The sequence below is a fragment of the Scophthalmus maximus genome, chromosome 12 (genome assembly GCF_022379125.1).
Source record: "Scophthalmus maximus strain ysfricsl-2021 chromosome 12, ASM2237912v1, whole genome shotgun sequence".
In the NCBI taxonomy this organism is placed as follows: domain Eukaryota; kingdom Metazoa; phylum Chordata; class Actinopteri; order Pleuronectiformes; family Scophthalmidae; genus Scophthalmus; species Scophthalmus maximus.
The window spans coordinates 422243-444436 of record NC_061526.1 but is presented as its reverse complement, the minus strand read 5'-3'; the positions used below and the strand labels follow the sequence as shown (position 1 = coordinate 444436).

At 39.4% G+C, this 22194-nt stretch overlaps 2 protein-coding genes across 3 annotated transcripts; one reads left to right on the top strand and one right to left on the bottom strand.

The window, feature by feature from the left end:
• Positions 1 to 35: 35 nt before the first annotated feature.
• Positions 36 to 1770, bottom strand: kiss2 (kisspeptin 2). The gene is made up of 2 exons (XM_035620481.2): positions 1602 to 1770; positions 36 to 437 (listed from the first exon to the last, which is right to left on the bottom strand). Exons 1-2 carry the CDS (start codon positions 1711 to 1713, stop codon positions 181 to 183), a joined length of 369 nt encoding a protein of 122 aa, XP_035476374.1. The 5' UTR covers positions 1714 to 1770; the 3' UTR covers positions 36 to 180.
• On the top strand, positions 1556 to 21800 carry gys2 (glycogen synthase 2). 2 transcript variants are annotated; one of them, XM_035620468.2, is made up of 17 exons: positions 1556 to 1770; positions 3464 to 3613; positions 5709 to 5890; positions 7093 to 7284; positions 7393 to 7578; positions 9588 to 9732; positions 10022 to 10139; positions 10746 to 10866; positions 11015 to 11121; positions 12163 to 12222; positions 12399 to 12477; positions 16920 to 17033; positions 17565 to 17691; positions 18731 to 18826; positions 19038 to 19201; positions 19478 to 19558; positions 21021 to 21800. In XM_035620468.2, exons 2-17 carry the CDS (start codon positions 3490 to 3492, stop codon positions 21237 to 21239), a joined length of 2115 nt encoding a protein of 704 aa, XP_035476361.1. In that variant the 5' UTR covers positions 1556 to 1770; positions 3464 to 3489; the 3' UTR covers positions 21240 to 21800. The 2 variants fall into 2 exon arrangements, with proteins under 2 accessions (XP_035476361.1, XP_035476352.1); XM_035620459.2 differs by lacking the exon at positions 1556 to 1770 and having other exon boundaries at positions 3388 to 3613.
• Positions 21801 to 22194: the final 394 nt, after the last annotated feature.

Genomic DNA, 22194 nt, shown 5'->3' with positions numbered 1-22194 from the left:
TCACCCCGCCCCCCTTTTTTTAAAGTTTTATTTTGTTTTGGTCGTTTATTTTCTCTCGTAACTTTTGAATTGTTGTAGATTTCAAAGTCATTTCACAGTGAAGTTAGGTGTAAAAAAAAAAGGGGTTATTCAGGAAAACACGATGCTGCCTTGTGAACCACCTATGGAAAAGACTAATTCTCAGGTGGGCACCTCTAATTCTCGCGGGAAGAGAGAAAGGGGCGAGAACTTATTCGTCCTGGCTCTTGTAACGGCTCTCCTGTAGATGTAGCGTTTCCCGAAGCGAAGGCCGAATGGGTTGAAGTTGAATTTACTCCTGCGGTCGTTGCACAGCAGCTGCAGCTGCTCCTCGTTTTGCCTAAGGGAGAAGCACAGGCCGGGGTCCTCCGCCAGCGGATCTCCCGCGGTCCTCCTCCTGAGCGCGGAGAGGACGGACCCTGAGGGGACGTGAGACACATGAGTTCAGGAGAATAGCAGTCCTGTCATCACTTATTACACACACGCACACACACACGCACACACACACACACGCACACACACGCGGGTTACAAGAGCCACGGAACTAGTAAAGAAGCATGTAATTAATCGATAACTATAAAACATTAAAATACAATAAAAGTAAATTCATGTATTAGCTATACATAAAACAATAGATATAGATATAATAACTGTAAATGCACAAAGTAATTCATTATTTTAAAGCTTGTAACAGTTTTAAAATTATATATTTTTATTAATTGATTAATAAAATCATAAATAAATCTTTCTTTCATTTGAGCTATTTATTGAGGGATTAATGTTCATTTGAAATTTCTTTTCATATTTTCTCCCTTTTTTGCCCATTAAATATCTAAAATCTTCTTTGTAATTCAGTGTATTTATCAATAGATTGGTAAATTGTTTGCAAACAAATTAATGAAAGCATATTGTTATTGTGCAATTGGTTATTGATTAATATAATACTTCATTGCTATTTTATATTTTGTGACTCTTCTATGGTCCTCCATACAAACTAACAAACAAACATTTTCCACAATTCCATGATGATAATTTTTTTAAATTTTTATAATTACAACATTAATATAGCTTTTGTATGTCAAAGATATACATGAAAAAGAATAGAAGAGATGTTTCAGCAGCAGTAACATATACTTTGATATATTAAAATGAATGACATATGGTATGCTTCTACACAGTAACTTTGTGACAGTGTATAACAATAAAATTATAATTATTATTTTCATTGATGGAAAACATGTAACAACAATGTCATTGATATAGCCGGAGGATATAATTCATTAGATAATTCCAACTGCTTTACAAAACATAATGTTTATTTTAATGTTAAAATCCTTTGAAGTGAACAGTAAAATCTGAAATGACCTATAAAGACTATAACTGTCTATAATTTTATAGCTGTGGTGGACTGTGAGTATAAAGTATAAAGAAGTATGGAGATACTTTGGTAAAATACAAGTACATCAAGTACTTGAGTAAATGACGGACCGTTATGTCCATTATTAGAGCAAAGTCAAATGTTCTCTTGCCATTTAGAAAGTACTGTCAAAAAATGCAATAGTTAAACTTTTTGGTTGACCCACCTGTTGCTCGTGTCCCTTGTGTCGAGTCATATCCTGGCAGAGCTGCTCCTGTGCTCCGTCCATCCTGACTGACGATCAGGCCACACACCACAGCCAGAGCCACAAGTCTCATCTTTGAACACAAGATTCAGATCCTCCCTGTGCCTGTTAACGTTCATCCACTCCGCAGGTACTAACGCCTTCCCTCCATTCAGACCTGTTTTATGTCCCCACAAGGTGACCTAGGCCTCCTCCTGCTCTCAGCCAATCGCAGGCCACCTGCGTCCCTCTGCTGTAAATTGCGGAGCTGTCCGTGCGCTGCTGGTGCTGAAATGCATCATTCATAACCTCTTCTTGGAAATGTTTGTTGATTTGCAGAGCATTCATCCTGCTGATATGTCACTGCATGTTGGAAAATGGAGACGTGGTGAACACAAATGACAAACAGAAACAGGACTGAAAGACCAGGATGCGTAATTGCGCAGACTGGTCTGTGATTTGGCGACAGAGCAGCATCAGCAGCAGCAGGGTGAACTGGGTTATCACTTGAAAACTGTACTTATATTCTACTTTAGCCAGCGAGGCAGTGGTGGCGTTTGTATACAGTTACTTTTACTTCCTAAAAGTACTCAAACCACAATGTCAGAAAAACTGCTGCCCTGCTTTTAAAATCTAACTCCAGTAAAGGTACTAAAGTATCAAAAGTAAACGTGCCCTCTGTAAATGATTGACAAGGGGCGGCCACTAGAAATCCCCCTGCTTTTTTGAAAGGGGTCAGAGGTGAAACAAAGGGGGGAACCACTGGTTCCATGGTTGCCTATTTCATAAGCACATTATTTACTGAGCAGTTTATGTTTTCATTGGTGTTTGTCCGTCAGTTCATTAGTCAGCAGGATTACACAAAAGCGAATGAACCGATTTCCATGACATTTTGTGGAGTGGTTGGGTGTGAACCAATGAAGATAAATGATAACCAGGCCGATCCAGGAATGTTTCTTTATTTTGTACTTTCTTAAACATGGTGGGATTTTGGTGAGAAATTCCACTGTTGTAAACAAGTTGTAGGACATATAGATATAAAGCAATGTCTTATCTTAAAACATGAATTTTTAAAGTAACTAGCAGTGAAATAAATGTTGACTAAAGTGGACATTCCTCTTTGAAAGTTAAATGCAGCAGAAGTATGAAATAATATGACATGGAAGTACAGTTACTTCACAGCTGGGCCCGAGTAAATGTACTAAGCTACTTTCCACAACTGCAGCTAATACAGCCACATGCGCAATACACTAGTGTGTTTCCAGTATGCGCTGATACAGATGTTGGGACATTATTGAACAATAGGTTTGACAACCCTGAGGGATCCATAGGACAGGAGTATGTACAGTGAAGGTACACAAAACCTGCACACACCATGTTAGTGACACCCCCCTCTCTCTCTCCTTTCCCACTGGCTTTATCTTGAGTAACGCTACTGTGTAGTTTCATATATTTGTTATTATGCAGTTTGTGCATAGTTTTACAAGATATGTCCTTTTTAACATCTGATGAGGGATACTATGAAAATGAAACTTTTTAATTCTCTGTTCATTAATAAGCTGAAATTCATAAAATAAAAATGAAATACATAAAATAAAAATAAACAAATAAGTGCAAATAAAGTATCCAACACTACAGTATCGATGCTTAAATTCATGAGTGGATACACTTTTCACAATCACATTCCGTTTATCACACAGACCACCAAACCTGGTCATGTTTTTTGTGTGCATGTGCGTTTGTGTGTGTGAGGGTCAGTAAGTAGGCGGGGTGGAGGAAGCTCCTTTGTTTCCTGCTTTGCGTTGATGGACTGTTCCTGCTGAGCTCAGGACTTTCACTTGCAGGTCTGTCTGAAGGATTCCTCTTCACGATGCCGTTGTCTCGTTCCTTGTCCATGACGTCCCTGAGCGGGGTGCTGCCGTCCTGGGAGGATGATGAGCTGCCTGTGGAGGACCTATTGCTTTTTGAGGTGGCCTGGGAGGTCACCAACAAAGGTTAGTCTGACCAGAAATCTGTGGGTTCTGTTTATCGCAAGTGTATTGAAATGAGATGCGTGTTTTAGCTGTTGCGTCAATGCAGAAAGAATGAGTTCCGCTGTGAAAAATCGTCCAAACGAATGCCTGGTTATTTCAAATGTTAGAGTATGGCCTTCATTTTGGATCAAAAGCAGCCACAATGAAGTGAAAATATGAAGCGACATTTGGGTAAAGTGATTCCATTACAGAGCATGTGAGTAAAAGTAACACATTAAAAAAGCTTTGTGGTTTAAATGTCAGCACTACATTGCTAGCTGCCTGCATTGGTAATATTTTGTGTAAAAACAACTCTTTGCCCCTCACAAAGCAAATATTGAAATCTGCTGAGAGTGGAGTCAGAGTCTGTTCCCTCTGAGAGTTAAACATTAAACTGCAGATAAGTCAGGAAAGTGGAGCAGCTATTACGTCGACTTATATGTGTCATGAATATAATCAAATATGGAAAATTTTATTTGAGAACAAGTTGGATAAATACATTCCTGTTTGTCCATCATGGACATAGAGGCTCCCTGTAATTTCTGACACTGGATCACACCCTGACATTTGTTTGTACAACAATTGTTTAAGATTGTGCAGCACAAATTAGTTATACAGTACAGTAGAATATATATTCATAACTTACACTACATTCCTTTATCAGACGCTTTTTTTCCCCAAAGCGACTTACAATAAGTGCATTCAAACATGAAGATGTTACCCAAAAGTACAATAATCAAAAGAATACAAAAACATAAACAACAAATAGGCAAAAACAGCTTCAAGCGCTCATTTTAGATTTTCTTTTTTATAAAAACACATATTATATATTTAAAGCCATTTATCCCTAGGTCATATCCTATCATCATATTGATATTTAATAAAACATTTATATACATCCATTTTCTGTTTGTTTTTCTTTCTTTCTTTTTTTGCCAGTTTTTTACTTATGAACTCAAACACTGTATTTGAGTTCAAAACACAGCCTGACCTTTGACCCATGTCTAAGTCCCTGTGGCAGTCAGTTGTATTAATTGGCCTCCATGCAAACCTCTCAGATTTTTTTACATTTTACTGAAGTAATCAATTGTGAATATTATACAATATTAAGGTAAGAGTGATTGCTCCCGTGAAATATCAAATTGTTTTAGAGAAACCGCAGAGTTTTGGGTCTTGAAAATGAGTCTCTATGATGCATCACGTGGTCATGTTGAACAGTTCAGAGGTTATTGGTCATTCTGTTGTTTTCTCTGACCTCTGCTCTTTTGCAACCGCAGCTCTCTGATGCAGTACGGACGTCACTATAAGCTCAGCGATTGTGGATGGTCTTCCATATCAATATTTGTCTGTTTGTTGCCAACTGGGAGTCTGGTGAAAATATCTCCATGTGACAACCACATGATTACTGGTGATCCGTGTGCTCAGAATGAATATTGGAGTCTAAACATTGGATGAACTGAATTTTAATTTGAGTTTGTCTGAAGATCAACATATCCAAAACTTAGTGGAGACATTTAAAGTGTTTCAATTGTTTGTTCAAGTTATTTGACGATTTGATGGATGTAAGGGGAATAAAAGAAAAAAAATTGAAAATGGATGAATGGATTTTTTTTACTCCCTTCATATTTTTCCAACAAAAAAAACCCCCTCATCAATCTTCACTCAGTATCCAATAATGACAAAGTGGAAAAATAAAACTTTTCTATTATTATGTAAGATCTGTGAGTTTTTTTTTAATACAATTGATGATAACTATGGTCTTAACTGAAGCATCATAACAATTAAACAAAACTGGTAGAAATTGTTAGAGGGCAACAACAAAAGTTGAATTGAGTAAAAGTAATAAAATTAAAGTTTACTCCACTAAAACCTGACTTCAGAGGGACCAAGAGTCAACGCTTAGAGAGTGAAGAAGTTACTCATAACCAATTTATAGCAGGTGAACTTTGACCTTTGTTAGTAGTAGTAGAACCATAGGATGACCTTCATCTTTGTTATTGATGTTATTATTCAATGGTAGAACATAAGTGACAAGTGAGAAATGTGTCTTTTCCTGTCAATGTGTGTGAACGTACAGTTGGAGGAATCTACACAGTGATCCAGACCAAGGCCAAGATCACAGCGGATGAATGGGGGGAGAACTACTACATGATCGGGCCGTACTTCGAGCAGAACTTCCAGACCCAGGTGGAGGCCTGCGAGCCGCCCAACCCAACCATCAGGAAGGCCATGAACACACTCATCGAGAACGGCTGCCAGGTGTGTGTGTGTGTGTGTGTGTGTGTGTGTGTGTGTGTGTGTGTGTGTGTATTGATAGTAATATTGTACTACTGTACCGCCATGGTGGGTTAGCAATGTTACCTCACAGCATGAAATTTCTTAGTTAGCATCCTGGTTCGAAGCAACCAGTTTGCATGTTCTCCCCGTGTATGCTGGGTTCTCGCTGAGTTCTCAGGCTACCTCCCACAGTCCAAAGACATGCAAATTGGGGTTAGATGGATTGGAGTCTCTAAATTGACCATCGATGATAATGTGAGAGTGAATGGTTGTTTGTCTCTGTACGTTGCCCTGTGATACGTTTGGCAACCTGTGTATGGGGAACCCCGCCTCTCGCCCAATGTGAGCTGGCATTGGCTCCAGCCCCCCCAATAAAGCGGTATAGATAATGGATGGATGGATGTACCATCATTTCTACTATTATCTCTGTATCTGCCCCATGACAGCATGTGTTTTGACAGTTATAACAGGGTGTATTGTAAATACATAAATTACCACATGTACTTACTTGTATGGACTATACATATTAGCTATTTATGTTGTTTTGAAAGACTATTGTCAGTATATATTTACAAGAACATAACACACATTTAACTATTTAACTGTGTTATATTTCCATTTACCCTCCTTCTACAAAGCCAACACTGTCACTGTTGACTGTGCAGTCTCTCAATGTAAGTTCATACCAGTGTCAGTGAAGAGACCAGTGTGCTCTGTCACTGCAGACTGTTCACCAGCCACTAGATGGTGGTCACACATAAAAACCCTGATGCTCCAGGGACGTGACATAAGGTGTGATCCAATATCTTCTATGTAAGCTACATATAGGGCTGCTGTGGCTCAGGAGGAAGAGTTGGTCGTCTTCCAACCGGTGGGTTGATCCCATGTCCCATGCTGATGTGTCCTTTGCCAAGACATGCCTTAACCCTAAATTGGCTCTAACGGCAGTAAAGGAATTTATATAAATGTTACAGAAAAGCATGGTAAAACAGCAGCGCTGTGTGAATGTGACTTGTCCTGTAGAGCGCTTTGAAAAAAACACTATATAATTAGAGTTCATTGACCTAATAGTCTAACCAACACTGCATGATCCGTTGATTACGTTTTGAAAAAATTTAAACTAAAACTTTCTTAAGAAAAAAAGTACTCTCAGTGTGTTTCCTGTGTTCGTGTTGATACTGCAGGTTCATTTTGGCCACTGGCTAATCGAGGGCAGCCCCTATGTGATCCTGTTCGACATCGCCTCTGCTGCCTGGAACTTGGAGCGGTGGAAGGGGGACCTCTGGCAGACCTGCAACATTGGCCTGCCCTACCACGACCGAGAGGCCAATGACTCTCTTATCCTGGGCTCCTTGATCGCCTGGTTCTTCAAAGAGGTCAGCTGGAGTGTCAGTGGGATGTTCAGCACGCTGCTCAGCAATAGGTTTGTTAGCTACAAGTGAATTAATGAACAATAACCACTGCTGTTTCCAACATCTTTCCAGCTGACGGACAACCTCGGAGACAAGCCAAATGTCATTTGTCATTTCCACGAGTGGCAGGCGGGACCTGGGCTTATTCTCTCTCGCTCCCGCAAGATTCCAATGGCAACTGTGTTCACAACACATGCGACCCTGCTGGGACGATACCTCTGTGCTGGGAATACAGATTTTTATAACAACCTGGGCAGGGTAAGAGACCATGTTGTATACAGAAACGTGCATATATACTCCGTAGTGTCACTGTTGGAACTAGACTGCAACAATATGGACATAACAGTGATTTTATAGCCTTTAAAATTTTCAACTGATATTGTGCTTATATGATGCATTGTAAGCAATTACCATAAACTAACAGACAAGCAGCAAACGTTGGCCTCCAGCATTCATTGCAAGCAGTGGTTGATGTCTGAAACACCAAGCAAAACACAATGAACGCATACCGAATCTATTTGTTGCTACAGATACTTTACTTTGTGGAAATCAAAGTGCCAGAATACATGAAGGAGGAAAAGGGGGTATATAGCCCCAACTCACATATTTTTTCCCCAGCACTCGTTAGCACTTAGGCTGTGTCCACACTAATTCATTTCTCTTTTTAAACACTACTCCGGAGATTTACAGACCCAAAACAGTGACCTTTAGAAATGCTGCTGACCCCCGATTTAGTTTGAAAACTGCAGGGTTGTGTTTTAGTCTGGATGGACAGAAACTGAAACTTCGGAAACAGTGAAACAGACAATCAATATTTGTCTCATCATTCCCGATGTGTCCTTCCCTGATTTGTCCCGCTCCTGTCACCTGAACCCTTTCCTGAAGAACACAAATGGAATTAGCCTACTTCTACTAAATGAAACAAAGATAATGAATGGACCATTATAAAAGTAAGGAGTTAGTGTTCACTTCTTGTCTACACACAAACACACACACACACACGCACACGCACACGCACACGCACATCAGGTGTCAGATTAATTTTCACAGTCTAAGGTTCAGGCCAAAACTCGCAGCCTTTTACAGCACTTAGAGCATCATTAGTTGATATTGAGCTGTGTGGAGGGGGCTGTGATGTTTGTGATTGGCTCTTCTTTGCTCACATCCGAAAGGTCAGTGTGGACCTAAAGGCCACTCACTGACTGAATGGATACCTGCCGAGCCCCTTCTCCGTCAATTATCCATTCGTTGTTAACAGGAAGTCCAGACTTTGGCTATTCTGTCAAACGAATCATATCAAAATGCATTTTCAGCTTTGTGGATTGAAGAAACAATGAAAGTGTACTTTCCCTATTGCATTGGTCCAAACTTAAGTCAGATTGTTAAAATGCTTCACACAATCAGTGAAACATAAGATTCTGTGGACCAAACAGTGAATCATTTTTCATTACATTATTTTATTTTTCAGATAAACTGCGTTAAATTACCACAAATTTCCAAAATCCATGAACTCTTTTATCATACTCCACCGACTCCAAAACACTATATATTTGCAGCACATTTTTCAAATGCTAACACACTCTTAAAAAAATGCATTTCTGTAGAAGCCATATTAAAACATTTAGAAAATCTGAGCAGAACATTTACAATAAAATGAGATAATAATAATTCTGAACATAGCTGATTGCGAATTCAGCTGAAAGCCTACCAATGTGTTTGGTAGAGAAAAAATTCCCTATCACTGTAACAGGTAGAAACCTCCAACAGAACCAAACTCAGTTGAATGCATGAAAGAGGGAGGATTAGAATCCTCAGTACCGTACGCGTGGCTATACTATCCATGGCGTTGTTGTTGTTTATTGTAGCCCTGGAATTTTAGAAAAAAAAAATTTGTTTCAACCTTTTAAAGTATTAAAGTGAATTAGTATATGCAAGGATATAGAAAATATAAAAGATATTGAAGCAAAGATCTTATTCATGTTGATTCATGTTGGGGATGCAGACTGCCTGAAAAGTTTTCAAAACGTGGCTCAGTATTCACCGATGCTTGTTAGCAATTAAAAAAACCTGTAATCATCATAATATAATATAATATAATATAATATTCAACTAATATATCCCAGTCAGGGCAGCCAGTGTGTGAGCGTGTTTGAATGACTGAATCAGCTGCAATTTGTAAAGGATAAAATTATTTAAAATAATGTGACATCCATGTGTCAATCCATGATAGATGTGTGTGTGTGTGTGTGTGTTTGTATGTGTTGAAGTTCAACATTGACAAGGAGGCGGGTGAGAGACAGATCTACCATCGCTACTGTCTGGAGAGGGCCGCAGTCCACTGTGCTCACGTCTTCACCACAGTCTCAGAGATCACCGCTGTGGAGGCCAGCCACATGCTGCACAGGAGGCCAGGTGGGAAAGCTGCTCACTGCTGTAGTCGTAAACTGAATTACCTCCACAGTGTTGTAGCTTTTAGTCACTTTGTTGGTGTTTCTATCCGTCCAACTAGTGCTCTGAAATAAGATATCTACAAGTCTGCAGACCACGTTAATACAAAGTTTTGTATGAATATCCATGGCCCCCTGTGGGTGAAGCCAGAGATTTTCTGACCCCCTTACCCCCTTCTGCGCCCCCCATCAGGATAAACTAACAAAATATTTTTTAACTTTAAAGCAAAACTGTTGCTGTGTTGATGGTACAGATGTGGTGACCCCAAATGGGCTGAACGTGAAGAAGTTCTCAGCCATGCATGAGTTTCAAAATCTGCACTCCACCAGCAAGGCCCGCATTCAGGAGTTTGTCAGAGGACACTTTTATGGGTGAGCAGGTGTTTTTAATTCATACATTTCTGATCCATAACATGTAGAAGCAACACAGTGTTTGGGCCATCAGATATCATTCAAGTCAGAACCACTATAGCCAATATTAATTAATTTCAATAATCACAGTTAGTTATATTAGGCAGTATGGCTCTGTTCTCTGACCTCCCTTCCCTTCTGAGTTCATATGTGGAAAGTCTAAGGTAGGGAGAGCACATCTCCCTACACTTCACAAGCCTTCAAGGAATGTGAGGCGGGGGGAGCAGCAGTTAAGGACCCCCAGTGCAGAACAGAGCAATGACAACACATGACATTGATTAAGTCAGATAAAAGTATGAAAAGGAGGTGCTGGGATGGAGGCGGGGTTGCGAAGTGGCTTGCAGTATGAGCTTTGACAATAGAATGTGTAGGAGAGGATCAGCTGAGCAGTCAGCTGATGTGGGCAGGCATAGAGATGTCTACTGTCAGGTAATGCGCTAGATAGTGGCTGAGCTTGACTTTGTGGCCTGCCTGAACAAACGCTATGCTCAATTTCTCTCATTTCCGGACTTGGGATGGACCGGAAATGATTTGTATGGGTTTCTGACTACAATAACCTCCTGGCAGTCATCTGGACTTCAACCTGGAGAAAACCCTATTCTTCTTCATTGCTGGACGCTACGAGTTCTCCAACAAGGGAGCTGATATTTTCCTTGAGTCATTGTCCAGACTCAATTACATGCTACGGGTGAGGTCCTTATGTTTAATCCATTCAGGAGTACTCTACTGTATGCACATACAGTGTATACTTCAAAATGTATTCCTGTCCAAGTCACGAGTTGCTGTCCTGCCCAACTTTGTTTTCTCCTCCCTCTTCTTCCTCCCTCTCACCACAGGTCCACAGAAATGATGTGACAGTGGTAGTTTTCTTCATCATGCCCGCAGAAACCAACAACTTCAATGTGGAGTCATTGAAGGGGCAGGCGGTACGCAAACAGCTCTGGTATGCCATACTCTATTTTGAATCTCAGTCCAGTTAGATGATACTGGACTTGCAGTATATGCACTTTTACATCTTGGGGTTAGAGTGTAAGTCAAAATATTTGACTTACACTCTAACCCAGATCCAGATTAAGCTTGAAAGCAGAAGAAATGCACTTTAGGAACAGATCTACACTTGCTTTCATGTGATTATGCAATAGGTCACTTACAGTATGTAGTATGATGGTGATCTCAAGGACCTGTTGGTGTCAGGCGGGCTGGTTTGAGTGTTTGTGGAAGTTCTGATCTCATGAGAAAGAGTTGAAAAAACAAAATCATCTAGTTAGCAGCAGTTCTGTGGACGATGTTGATGAGAGACATCAGAGCGAAATGGCGAGACTGGTTGGCGACTAACAACCACGCATGTAACACTACCAGCAGCACTAGGATCAACTGACACTTAGATGGAAATGTTGTTCATGCAAATAAGAGCAATTTCTGTGCTGTGATTATTTATCCATGAGACCATTTGAAGTTAAAAAGTTGTGAAGATGTTAATAGACAACTTTTTCTTTTATTATTTTACTTACAAGAGGTAGATTTGATGTGAAGCCAATAAGAACTCATTACAAAAGCATCCTGCCTACTCCTTTTGCATAGAGGTTTGATATCTGCATCAGACTCCACACAGATTCTTGCTGTGAGGCGACAGCACTGACCACCACACCACCCATCTTTAGATCATCAGATCAAAATACACTAATTATGGAAGGCATCAACAAATACAACCTATTCTGTTGCTTAGTATGAAGGATTTATTGGCCCTGAAGCAGTTGAAAGTGAAGGGCTTGCTCAAGGGCACCATAGCAGTTGCTATGAAAGAGAGCAAGCACTGCGTTTTCACATTTCCTACCCAGATTTATGCTGCTGGTCCAGGAATAGGCTGGTACAGTCCAGGCACGAGCCCACTTCTCTAACATCAAAAATTATAGGTTGGTTTCTCAAACTCTAGGCAACTAATGATGTCATATTAGATCAAATTTTTTTTTTTTTTCTCTCACAGGGATACAGCTCACACTGTGAAAGAGAAGTTTGGAAAAAAGCTGTATGACGCTCTGTTAAAGTAAGTATATGGACACTTATTTATGAAGATATGTATGTGAACCCATAACTTTATTGATTTAACTTAGAGTATTAAACTGATATCAAATCGCTGTGAACATTAGCTCTCCTCTGTGATACCGTAGATGAAGATGGTGCAGGGTTTGTTTTGTGCTTTGTCGTTTGCTTCGTCGGCAGAGGGACAATCCCTGATATGAACTCCATCCTGGACCGAGACGACTTCACTATAATGAAGAGAGCCATCTATGCCACACAGGTATTGAAGCCTGCTTCTGCTTCTTCTTTTGTCTTTCAAATAAGTAGTGACACAGTTTTCTGTTGCATTTCTGCCATCTAATATAATCAAGATTATGGATAGCTATGTCAAAAGCTGATATTTACCCTGTTATATTGACCTTTTACTTTTTAAGTTCTCCGACATAGTCAGCAGGAAGTAAAGAGTCATTGTAAATTTCTGCTCTCTGAACATGCAAGATTCATGCATACTCCTAGACCAACAAGTCTAGAACTTTAAAGTAAAAGTCTGCTTAAACGGTCTTTGTGGGTTTGTATGTAAGAAACAGACAGCATGGATTGTGTGAGACTAGTTTGATTCAGATGTGGATTGTCAACTTCTTTAAAAGTAAATAATAATAATAATAATAATAATAATGATAATAATAATAATAATAATAATACTAATACTAATAATATGTGTTGATTTGTAGAGTCAACATTCAAACAGAACTCATTAAATAAGAGCTGAATTTGACAGGCACGCTGATGCTTACTTTGGGAAATATAGATTTTTCCCAAAGTGTGGGTTTGTGGGTTTTCAAGTGAGAACAGTGTGGAAATCGCATTCCTTCAATTTGACGAAAATAGGAAAGTTGTTTTCTCCTGCTTCCAATCTCTATGCTAAACATATCCTGTACATATTTTAAACCTCTGAACCAGCAGTTCTAAAGAGTGTGGCCACTTTGATTCAGATCTGGAGTCTTTCTTGTAACAACTAATCATATAGAAACGACACTGATTTGTAGAGTTTAAATGGATCAAACATGCAACATTGCCCCAATCAATCAAAACTGACCCGGACATGCAGTGAACATCATCAGAGAAAATGGTTGATGACAATATTGTCAAGGTCTTGTCCAAGATTTGAACATGGGATATCTTGCACCTGAAGCAAGAACTATACATCTCGACCAACAAGCAACAAAATAGGGAATTTTTCCAAGGTAATCATCTGGGTAAATAGTATTTATGAGTTACTAAGTAAGAGAAACACAGCGGGCTTCTCCTTCCTTTACCTATAACGAAAATGGGCAAATGGTTTTCTCCTGCTTCCAATCTTTATGCTAAGCAAAACTAAACATCTTAATGGCATATTTTAAAGTTCCCATCCAATGTGTGCTTTTGGCAACTTTGATTCAGATAATAAGACAATCAATTAATATGAACAACTGTTGACATGCACTGACCATCATCTGACACAACAGTTGGAGATGACACAACAACACTGTCATTTAATTGAGCTGAGAACCACTCGCACACAGAGCCAGAAACACACCCCTAGACCAACAAGTCTAATTTGCTCAAAGTAACCGTCAGACTAAACAGTGTTTATAAGTTTTCAAGAAGGAAACAGACGGCATGGCTTCTCATTCCTTGACGTTGACCAAAATAGACAAATCATTATCTACTACTTCCAATCTCTAGATTCCTTAAAGGGGCAATAAGCGTTTCTAAATAAAACACATTTTGTACACTCACAGTGTTGTGTGGTGTGGACCGCACCATTTGTTTTGATTTTGATCTACAGAGCCCGGGCTGAGCCGAATACCCGTTTTTTTTAACAGGAACGACAGCTAATGGACCATGAGGAAATATTTGCTGATTTTTACAAAACGTGTTTTGCTTTAGAATTGCCCCTTTCAGAGGTCGGATACACACACACACACACACACACAGCTACGGAGGGAAATGGAAGAGGCTGTGGAAGATAAATCTCCATACTCTCATATCCTCTAATTTCATGAATGGATGATACATTTCCCCAGGAGTTATCGATGAGCGCTGTAGATGAATTACAGTAGGACATGTGGGGGATTCCACCGAGCAAGAAAGCATGACTGAACATCACAGCTGTAACCAAGCCGAGCGTGGGTTGATTACCTTCCTGTGCCGCAGACCGTGGGTCAATAGCCTAGCTGTGTCGATGTGATGTATGTTATAGTACAGTCTGACAAGCTGAGTGTCTATATAAAGATCTTTCTCAATTAAATTAATTCATGCCAACGTCAATATTTCAGTGGTTGGAAATGGAGTGCGGGTTGAGTATTGATGGCTCCTGCGAGGGGAGTGATGGATTGGAGGCCTGCTCTGACTGGTGATCGGGGGATGTGCTGTTGTGATCATTTTTCTGGTTGTCATTATTTCATCGGTAGCCCCTAACCATTTCTCCTCCACCCACACTCTTCAATTACAGCTTTGTTGTTGTTGTTTTTTTTTTTTACAAACACCCATGACCAGTTGACAAGGGTATTGCACTGAATAGTTAAAATATTTTATTTGACACTTCAGAAATGGCACTGTTTATGTTAGCGATGGTAACAATCAGATCACCAGAAACAAAAGAGCAGTGAAAGCATGGCTTTCATGCTTACTCCAAAAGTTTGTAAATTCCTCTTTAACACCATCAACTCTATTTTCTTTCCCTTAGCTGTACATTAGATTTGAGACATTTGTAGCCTGGACCAGGAAACCAAATTTGGACCAGCATTTATATTTAAATGCATGTAAAAGGAACAGGTAACTGCAAAAGCCCTTGAGGGACCAAGGGTGCCGTCACACAGACCCTGGTCAGACCGGGTATTAACATCTGTCTCAGGTGATCTGATAGGTTTAAAGCTCTATAATTTCAGGTGTGAATGCACCCAAGACACATTGAGGATACATTTGAGATCCGATCACTCAGATCACATTGGGAGGTGGTCAACTTCCACACCACTTGCTCATACCCCAGTGTCATCATACATATTAATCATCCCAGTTTTACCATAATCATAGTCCATCGACATAAGCTCGGAAAAACCACCAGTTCACTTTGTAGTGCATGATCCATTTTCAAATAATTTACACACCAATTAATTTCCGTCAACAATTGCAAATCCCCCACTTCCCCAGTCACTCATGGTGTCCTCCAGGGCTCGGTACCCAATTGTCCACTGATTGTCTGGTCTAATCCATGACTCGGTTCCAGTCCGGTGCAGATACTTCACCAATTGTATTTGACTTAATTGTGACTGGTTAGAAACGTTTTTTACTCAATGCAGAGTTAAAGAAAACAGAAAATCATTTGATCCTGTTTTTTAGGCACATCTTACCAGTGTGTGTGTGTGTGTGTGTGTGTGTGTGTGTGAATATGCATCACATGCAGCTTTTTATTTTGTGTGATTTCATTGGTTTGAGGAATAGGGGCATTGTTATGATCGATCTAATGCACTTATTCACTGAATGGTCTACAGTTGGACATCTGGCTAGTTTACATTTACATATTTTTCACATAATTGTTCATTTAATGTACAATTTAAAAGTAGTTGATCCGGTTATATTGTAAACAGCATGCATACAAACAACATCTTCAGAGTAGTTATGCACAGGCACACAAGCTAAAACTTCTGTGACATAACAACAAACTCTGCTTAGTTGGAGCTCTGTCCTCATCTTTTTCGCAACAGCAGTTTATGTCTAATATTCATTTAGAACATTGATTTATACTCCATATCTATCCAGTGATCAAATCCCAGTAAAGAACTTTGTCATTTTCTAGTTGATAAAAGGAAAATGGTATTCAGGGACTGTTACCTGTTTGATGAGTTGGTTTCCAGAGGAATTTCCTTGAAGGAGGTGCATAATTTAAATGCAAGCAAGTAAGCTTCCATTTTATTTTTTATTATTCAGCACATGTTGAATAGCGTGCTGCCTTTTTCTTCAACTTCAGCTGACCTACTGTGCACTCATTAAAAGTAACTATGTGAAATGATAACAATTATTCGGAATTAATAACTGTAATGCAAATTGTACCACCTGAACACTGTCAGTGTTTTTCCCATTTGCATTTCAAGTCAAGTTCATCTCCAGAACCACAGTTCTTTCAATGACAAGAAACTCTGGGGCCTGTCAAATAAAGCATTGGGCTTGTTTTGTGCTGTAATCAGAAATCATTATGTTGAGATAACACCTGTACTGATCAGTAGTAGAGTCACACATGCCTAAAGTAGTGAAATGACATAATGAGTATTTTGCAAGTGTCCTTACTGCCCTATGTTGTGCTTGATATAGAGTATAGGGCATGTAAAAGACACGTACAGGCATGTAAAGACATGAATTCTCTGTCCCAAGGTTTTCACAGCAGACAACATCATTCATTGTTCTTAATGCAATGGGACTCTATAGTATATTTATTATATATTATTATTATAGGCTATATTAATTGATGAATTGATCAAAATTATTATCCCTGAGGATAAATTGATTGGCACTGTGGTTATAAGCTTCACAGCAATATTCAATCAATGAAAAAAAATGTTAATCTTAAAAAAAAAAAAAAGGATAATATCTTTCAGGACCCTGATGATGCTTATCAAACTGGTTCACTTTGACTGAACACTGTTCCGCTGTTTTGTAACATACACTTTTCACTCGTTGCTGCAGAGACACAGCCTCCCTCCAGTGACCACTCACAACATGCTGAAGGACTCCACAGACCCCATCCTGTCCAACATCAGGCGCATTGGCCTCTTCAATGCCAGGAGCGACCGCGTCAAGGTAGACAGCCTCGTCCTGTGCGTTTTACCTCATGTTGCGCTCATCAGTGTAGTGTTGTCCTCAAGCAAAAGCTATGAGTTGAGGCCTATATGTGAACAAGTGAACTACTTTGTAGTTCTAACAAAAAAGATAACAGATGTCTGACTACCCCGTTTTACTACCATGGATCATCATGTAGCTATAAATCCAGTTTAAGGTTATTGGCCGGTTGGAAAATGGCTATGCTCAGTGAATTCCATGGTGATCCGGCATTAGAGTCTGAGGTATGTTCCTGTGAAATGTTAAGTCAAAAGGTGGTGAAAGAGAAAATGTCAGGGTTCCTGCTCTAATGACCATGAACATCTATAGTTATATACTGTTTATTGTGAACAAGGTCAATCATTGTGTACAATATACAACTGGTTGGGGGGGGGGCAAGAGATGAGAGGGTCAAGAGAGGGTCAAAAGGTCACCAAAATATTAAGATTCCTCCTCTGGGAACTTTTGGTTTTCCAAAACCTTATGTTTTCATTCTATTCTTCCTCCTTTCAGATTATCTTCCACCCCGAGTTCCTGTCCTCCACCAGTCCTCTGTTGCCCATGGACTATGAGGACTTTGTCCGTGGCTGTCACCTTGGAGTGTTTCCCTCCTACTATGAACCATGGGGATACACACCTGGTAGACTTTTATACTCACATTGCAACCTATCATATACAAGTTCATATACATGTGTATGTGCAAGAATACAGAGGCCCTGCAGTTGTTACACAAATCCCCACAGCAAGCACATGAAGCAATGAGGGATGAGTTCTTCAGTATTTGTAAATCTCATATCATGTGCTCACTGCAGTGTTCTCATCCAGTTTATACTTTGAAATGAGGATAAATATACAGCAAACACTGGTTGCATTGTTGAAGCACATGTACATGTGACAGAAAAATAATAAAATATGCTAATATATGCTATTAATTCACTTCTAGATTTTAGGACAACAAACTTTTACTTCCTGATTGCCCTGTCTTTACAGTTATGTTGCAATGGTCAGATCAGATTTGTAAAAAAATTGTAGAAAATGTGTTGCCAAAAAAAGTGTCATTATACTGCAGGATTTGTCACCTGAACCCATGAAATTTCTGAAAAACAGACACAAATGACAACAACAAACATACAAGGGATGAATAAATTAATAATTTTCCTCATTGATTAATCTGCCAATTGTTTTCTCAACAAATGAATTACTCCGACCAATGAGGTTATGTTTTCACCCCTGTCCATTAGTTTGTTATTTTGTTTGTCAGGAAGATTATGCAAAAACTGCTGAATTGATTTCTATGATCCAGGAATTTTTCATCACTTTCTTCAACATTGCAAGATTGGGCCTTTTTTTTTTACATCTTCACCAATGTTCCAGGGAGTTATTATAAGGGATATTTAGGTGACCATTATCTATGAGTGTGTACAATCAGGTGCTGGGCCAAACAAAAGTCTGTATCTAGCGGCTTTCATAAACATAATAGACAGTTTTATAAATCTCAATTTCGTGAGGAAATATTCGCTGAATTTTACAAAAAGTGTATTGGATTAAAATGACTAACTGCCCCTTTAAATGATTGACTGAATATCAAAACTGTTGCCAATTTATTCAACTCGGTTAATGTTGCAGCTCTAAAAAAAACAAACTGTCTTTTTTCTGTGCTGGGCGGTGTTGTTTTCCAGGTGAATGTACTGTAATGGGCATTCCTAGTGTGACCACCAACCTGTCAGGTTTTGGCTGCTTCATGGAGGAGCATGTCTCAGACCCTGCTGCCTATGGTATGGACACACACACACACACAAGCACACATGCATGCACGCACACGCGCATGCACACACACACACACACACACACACACACACACACACACACACACACACACATACACACACACACACACACAGACACACACACACAAACACAGATTGAGGCATTACATCCTCAAGGACTATGTCCCTGTAATCCTTTCTCCCTCTCTCTCTCTCTCAGGGATTTACGTTATGGACCGGCGGTTCCGTTCAGCCGATGATTCCTGTAACCAGCTGACTCAATTCATGTTCAGCTTCTGCCAGCAGTCACGCCGTCAACGCATCATCCAGCGTAACCGCACCGAGAGGCTTTCTGATCTGCTGGACTGGAGATACCTGGGGCGGGTTTGTGTTTCTGCTGTACCAGCAATTCATTTCATCAGTTTGATGAGAGGGCGAGTGTGACATGATTTTTATAAGACAGGAGAGAGGGACACAGGTTACTGGGTTACTGAACTCTGGTTAAGACAAAGGTGCAAGCACATTCAAAGTCTAAAATGAGCTTTAAACCAAGTTGAGACCGGTTTTGCCTTAAAAAAAAACAACCTCTAAACAAAGAGAGAAACTTGTAATGAACTGTCCAATTGTTAATGTACACCTCTGCTGACTTGTTATTGACAGTTCTACATACACGCCCGCCATCTCGCACTTAGTAGAGCTTTTCCTGAGAAGTTCAAGATGGACCCCATCGCCCCTCTGAAGGTGAGCAATACTGTACAAAAAAAGAGAGAGTTTGTGAATGAATGAATACTTCTTCCTGTGGTCCACTTGTTCAAATGATTTGTTTCAATAGCTATGTTTCCACCACAGAAACGTCCCCCTGGAACCAGGAAAGGGTCTAAAGGGAAATATTGTTTCCAAAAATTCAAGGGGGGTGGGACACTTTATGAAAGTACAGGAATCTTTGGGGGGCTTACAGCACTGAAGATGCCTGATGGTCTGCTTCCTTCTAGCATTTTCTAGTGCTTTGAATATGCTTTGTTACTCGTGCTTGTCTCTAAATAGCATCGCAAGATGAAAATTACCTTGTTATGTTTCTCATTGAAATGTTCTTTGAGAACCTGCAACACAAGCCTCATTTCCTTCCACATGCATGTACACCATAATCCCTCTCATGCAGTGACTGACAGAGTATACATTGTTGAATTGTATCCACATTTGTTTGGCTTTAATTGGCAGTGTAACATTTGGATGAATGACAAGGCGTCATTTTGGATGGTACTTAGGCTGAACACTGTTGTGCTCCATGAAAAGACATTCTCCTTTCTACATTTGCTCTTCCTCCTCTGATTCAATGACTATATTTGATACATGGTTTTCCCATTTCATACAAATTTATTTTTTGAAAGTCACTATTGCGTTTAATTTTAAATATATCTATAAAAACATATTTACATGAAAGAATTATAAGGATCTTGTTGAAAAGACAGGGGAGAAGTAAAGGAAGAAAAAGTGAGAGAGGAAATAAAAACGACAGATGAGGGAAAGGAGGGGAATATGCAGGAAGGAAGGAATGGAGTGAGGAAGGAAGGAAAAAGGAGTGGAAGACAAGAGAAAGAGTAAAAAGGTGTAAAAGTGTAATCCATGGAGCAACTGATTGTGATGGATAATGTAATTGCATTTAAAAGTTAAAAGTCTGTAAGATGTTTTTTTAATGCAAATGATCTGACAGCTGTTTATAAAATTACGGAAGCTCTTAAAGAATCGTTTCTTAAATTTTTTTTCTGCAATGCTTTTTTTGGCCTCAAGAGAAAAAAACTCACTATAGGCCGGCTTTGATTCTCATTTTATGACCTGACCTGCAGATTAAAGTACATTTCCAGACAAAATAAAGACTTGACAGTAATGTTACATGACCTGCTAACACACAATATACATTGTGTTTAGAGTGTGTGGAAATAAACATTACCTGGATGCTAATGGATGTATCACCATTCTATCTAGACTTGGGTACTTTTTGTGGCTTGTGGCTGAAACAAGTAGTATTACAAATACAAACACTTATCCTGACAAAAAAAAGATCAAATCACTTTTTACATTTCACAGATGAAAACTTTAACCTTTAAAAATATAATCACTGGCCTTTCAAGGCTTCCATAGAATCCTACACAGTATACTGAGAAAATGATAAACACCCTAATTTTCATTACTTTTATATCCATAGACAGAGGGTTTCTGTTACCCCCGCCCCTACTCGGTGCCCCCCTCTCCCTCAGCTTCCGTCCACTCCACCCCCCACCACAGTGATGCAGAGGACGATGATGATGAGTCCTACGATGAAGACGAGGAGGCTGAGAAGGACCGGCTGAACATCAAGTCTCCTTTTATGCTGGGTGCTATGCCCGAGGTAAAGAAGAAGCAACCCGGAGAATCAGGAAACTGAGATTTACTATGACTATTACTCAGTGCTTTTGCTAAATGTGTAAGGAATAAAACAAAAATGAAAGAAATATCTCAATCTGATTATCCGATATACTGCACTGTACTGTAGTGATGGAGAGCATGTGCTCCAGTAAACTTACCCATTTCCACCACCATTACCTCCTATACATCATGTACTGCTGCTGTAATGTCTCACTAAAACTATTAACTCCTTCCCCTTTATCCAAGGCTTTTAAAAAATGTGAGAACAACAATTGAAAAATTGAGAATATTTCCTTTTAATTGTGGTGTTCCCCAAGGCTTTGTCCTTGGCCCAGTGTTGTTTTAGCAAACATTCTTTCTCACTTACTCTCAGTGACATTACAGAGCAAATGTGTTGTCTTCTATCTGTCTTCTACCAGATGGCAGTCTAATGTTTTAATGGAATCCAACAAAAGTATGACCCTAAATAATAGAATTAGTCAAATAAAAAAGCACTTGTAGTTGTAATCATGTGTTCCCTTTTTTAATTGTTCAGCATTGTGAATCTTGTTTCTATTTTGATGATAAAAACCAAGACAATCACTAAAATGTGTGTCATTGTTTTTTTTATCCAATTGACGCACTTCATTTTCATCACTAGGGCTACAATGCAAATATGGTTTGGCAATGTTATGTTATAATAATATTCTCAGAGCGTTTTAGAACAAAAAAATTCTAGTGGGGTTCTCTGTCTGGTATTGCTCAGAACTCCCTTTTCAGTTTAATGAATGGCTTCCATCTTATAACCATCCCTCTTTATCCCCTACAAAAACACTCCATCCTCAGTCCGTTCACAGTATGGAAACAAATCAGAAGTCTCACCAGAGTTTGAAATTTAAAAGCCTTTGGATTTCTAGCAATGACTTTTTTATGTATCTATTTTTTTTTGCTTCAGAAACTCAATACTTCAATTGAAAAAAATAAATCATTATTGT

Excerpts from the sequence above, each read along its gene's own strand:
- kiss2 (XM_035620481.2), bottom strand. The coding sequence starts at position 1,713 with ATGAGACTTGTGGCTCTGGCTGTGGTGTGTGGCCTGATCGTCAGTCAG. Across the intron at positions 438-1,601 it reads ACAAGGGACACGAGCAACAG|GGTCCGTCCTCTCCGCGCTC; the intron begins GTGGGTCAACCA and ends ACGTCCCCTCAG.
- gys2 (XM_035620468.2), top strand. The coding sequence starts at position 3,490 with ATGCCGTTGTCTCGTTCCTTGTCCATGACGTCCCTGAGCGGGGTGCTG. Across the intron at positions 12,223-12,398 it reads CTGTATGACGCTCTGTTAAA|AGGGACAATCCCTGATATGA; the intron begins GTAAGTATATGG and ends CTTCGTCGGCAG. Across the intron at positions 19,202-19,477 it reads ACTGGAGATACCTGGGGCGG|TTCTACATACACGCCCGCCA; the intron begins GTTTGTGTTTCT and ends TGTTATTGACAG.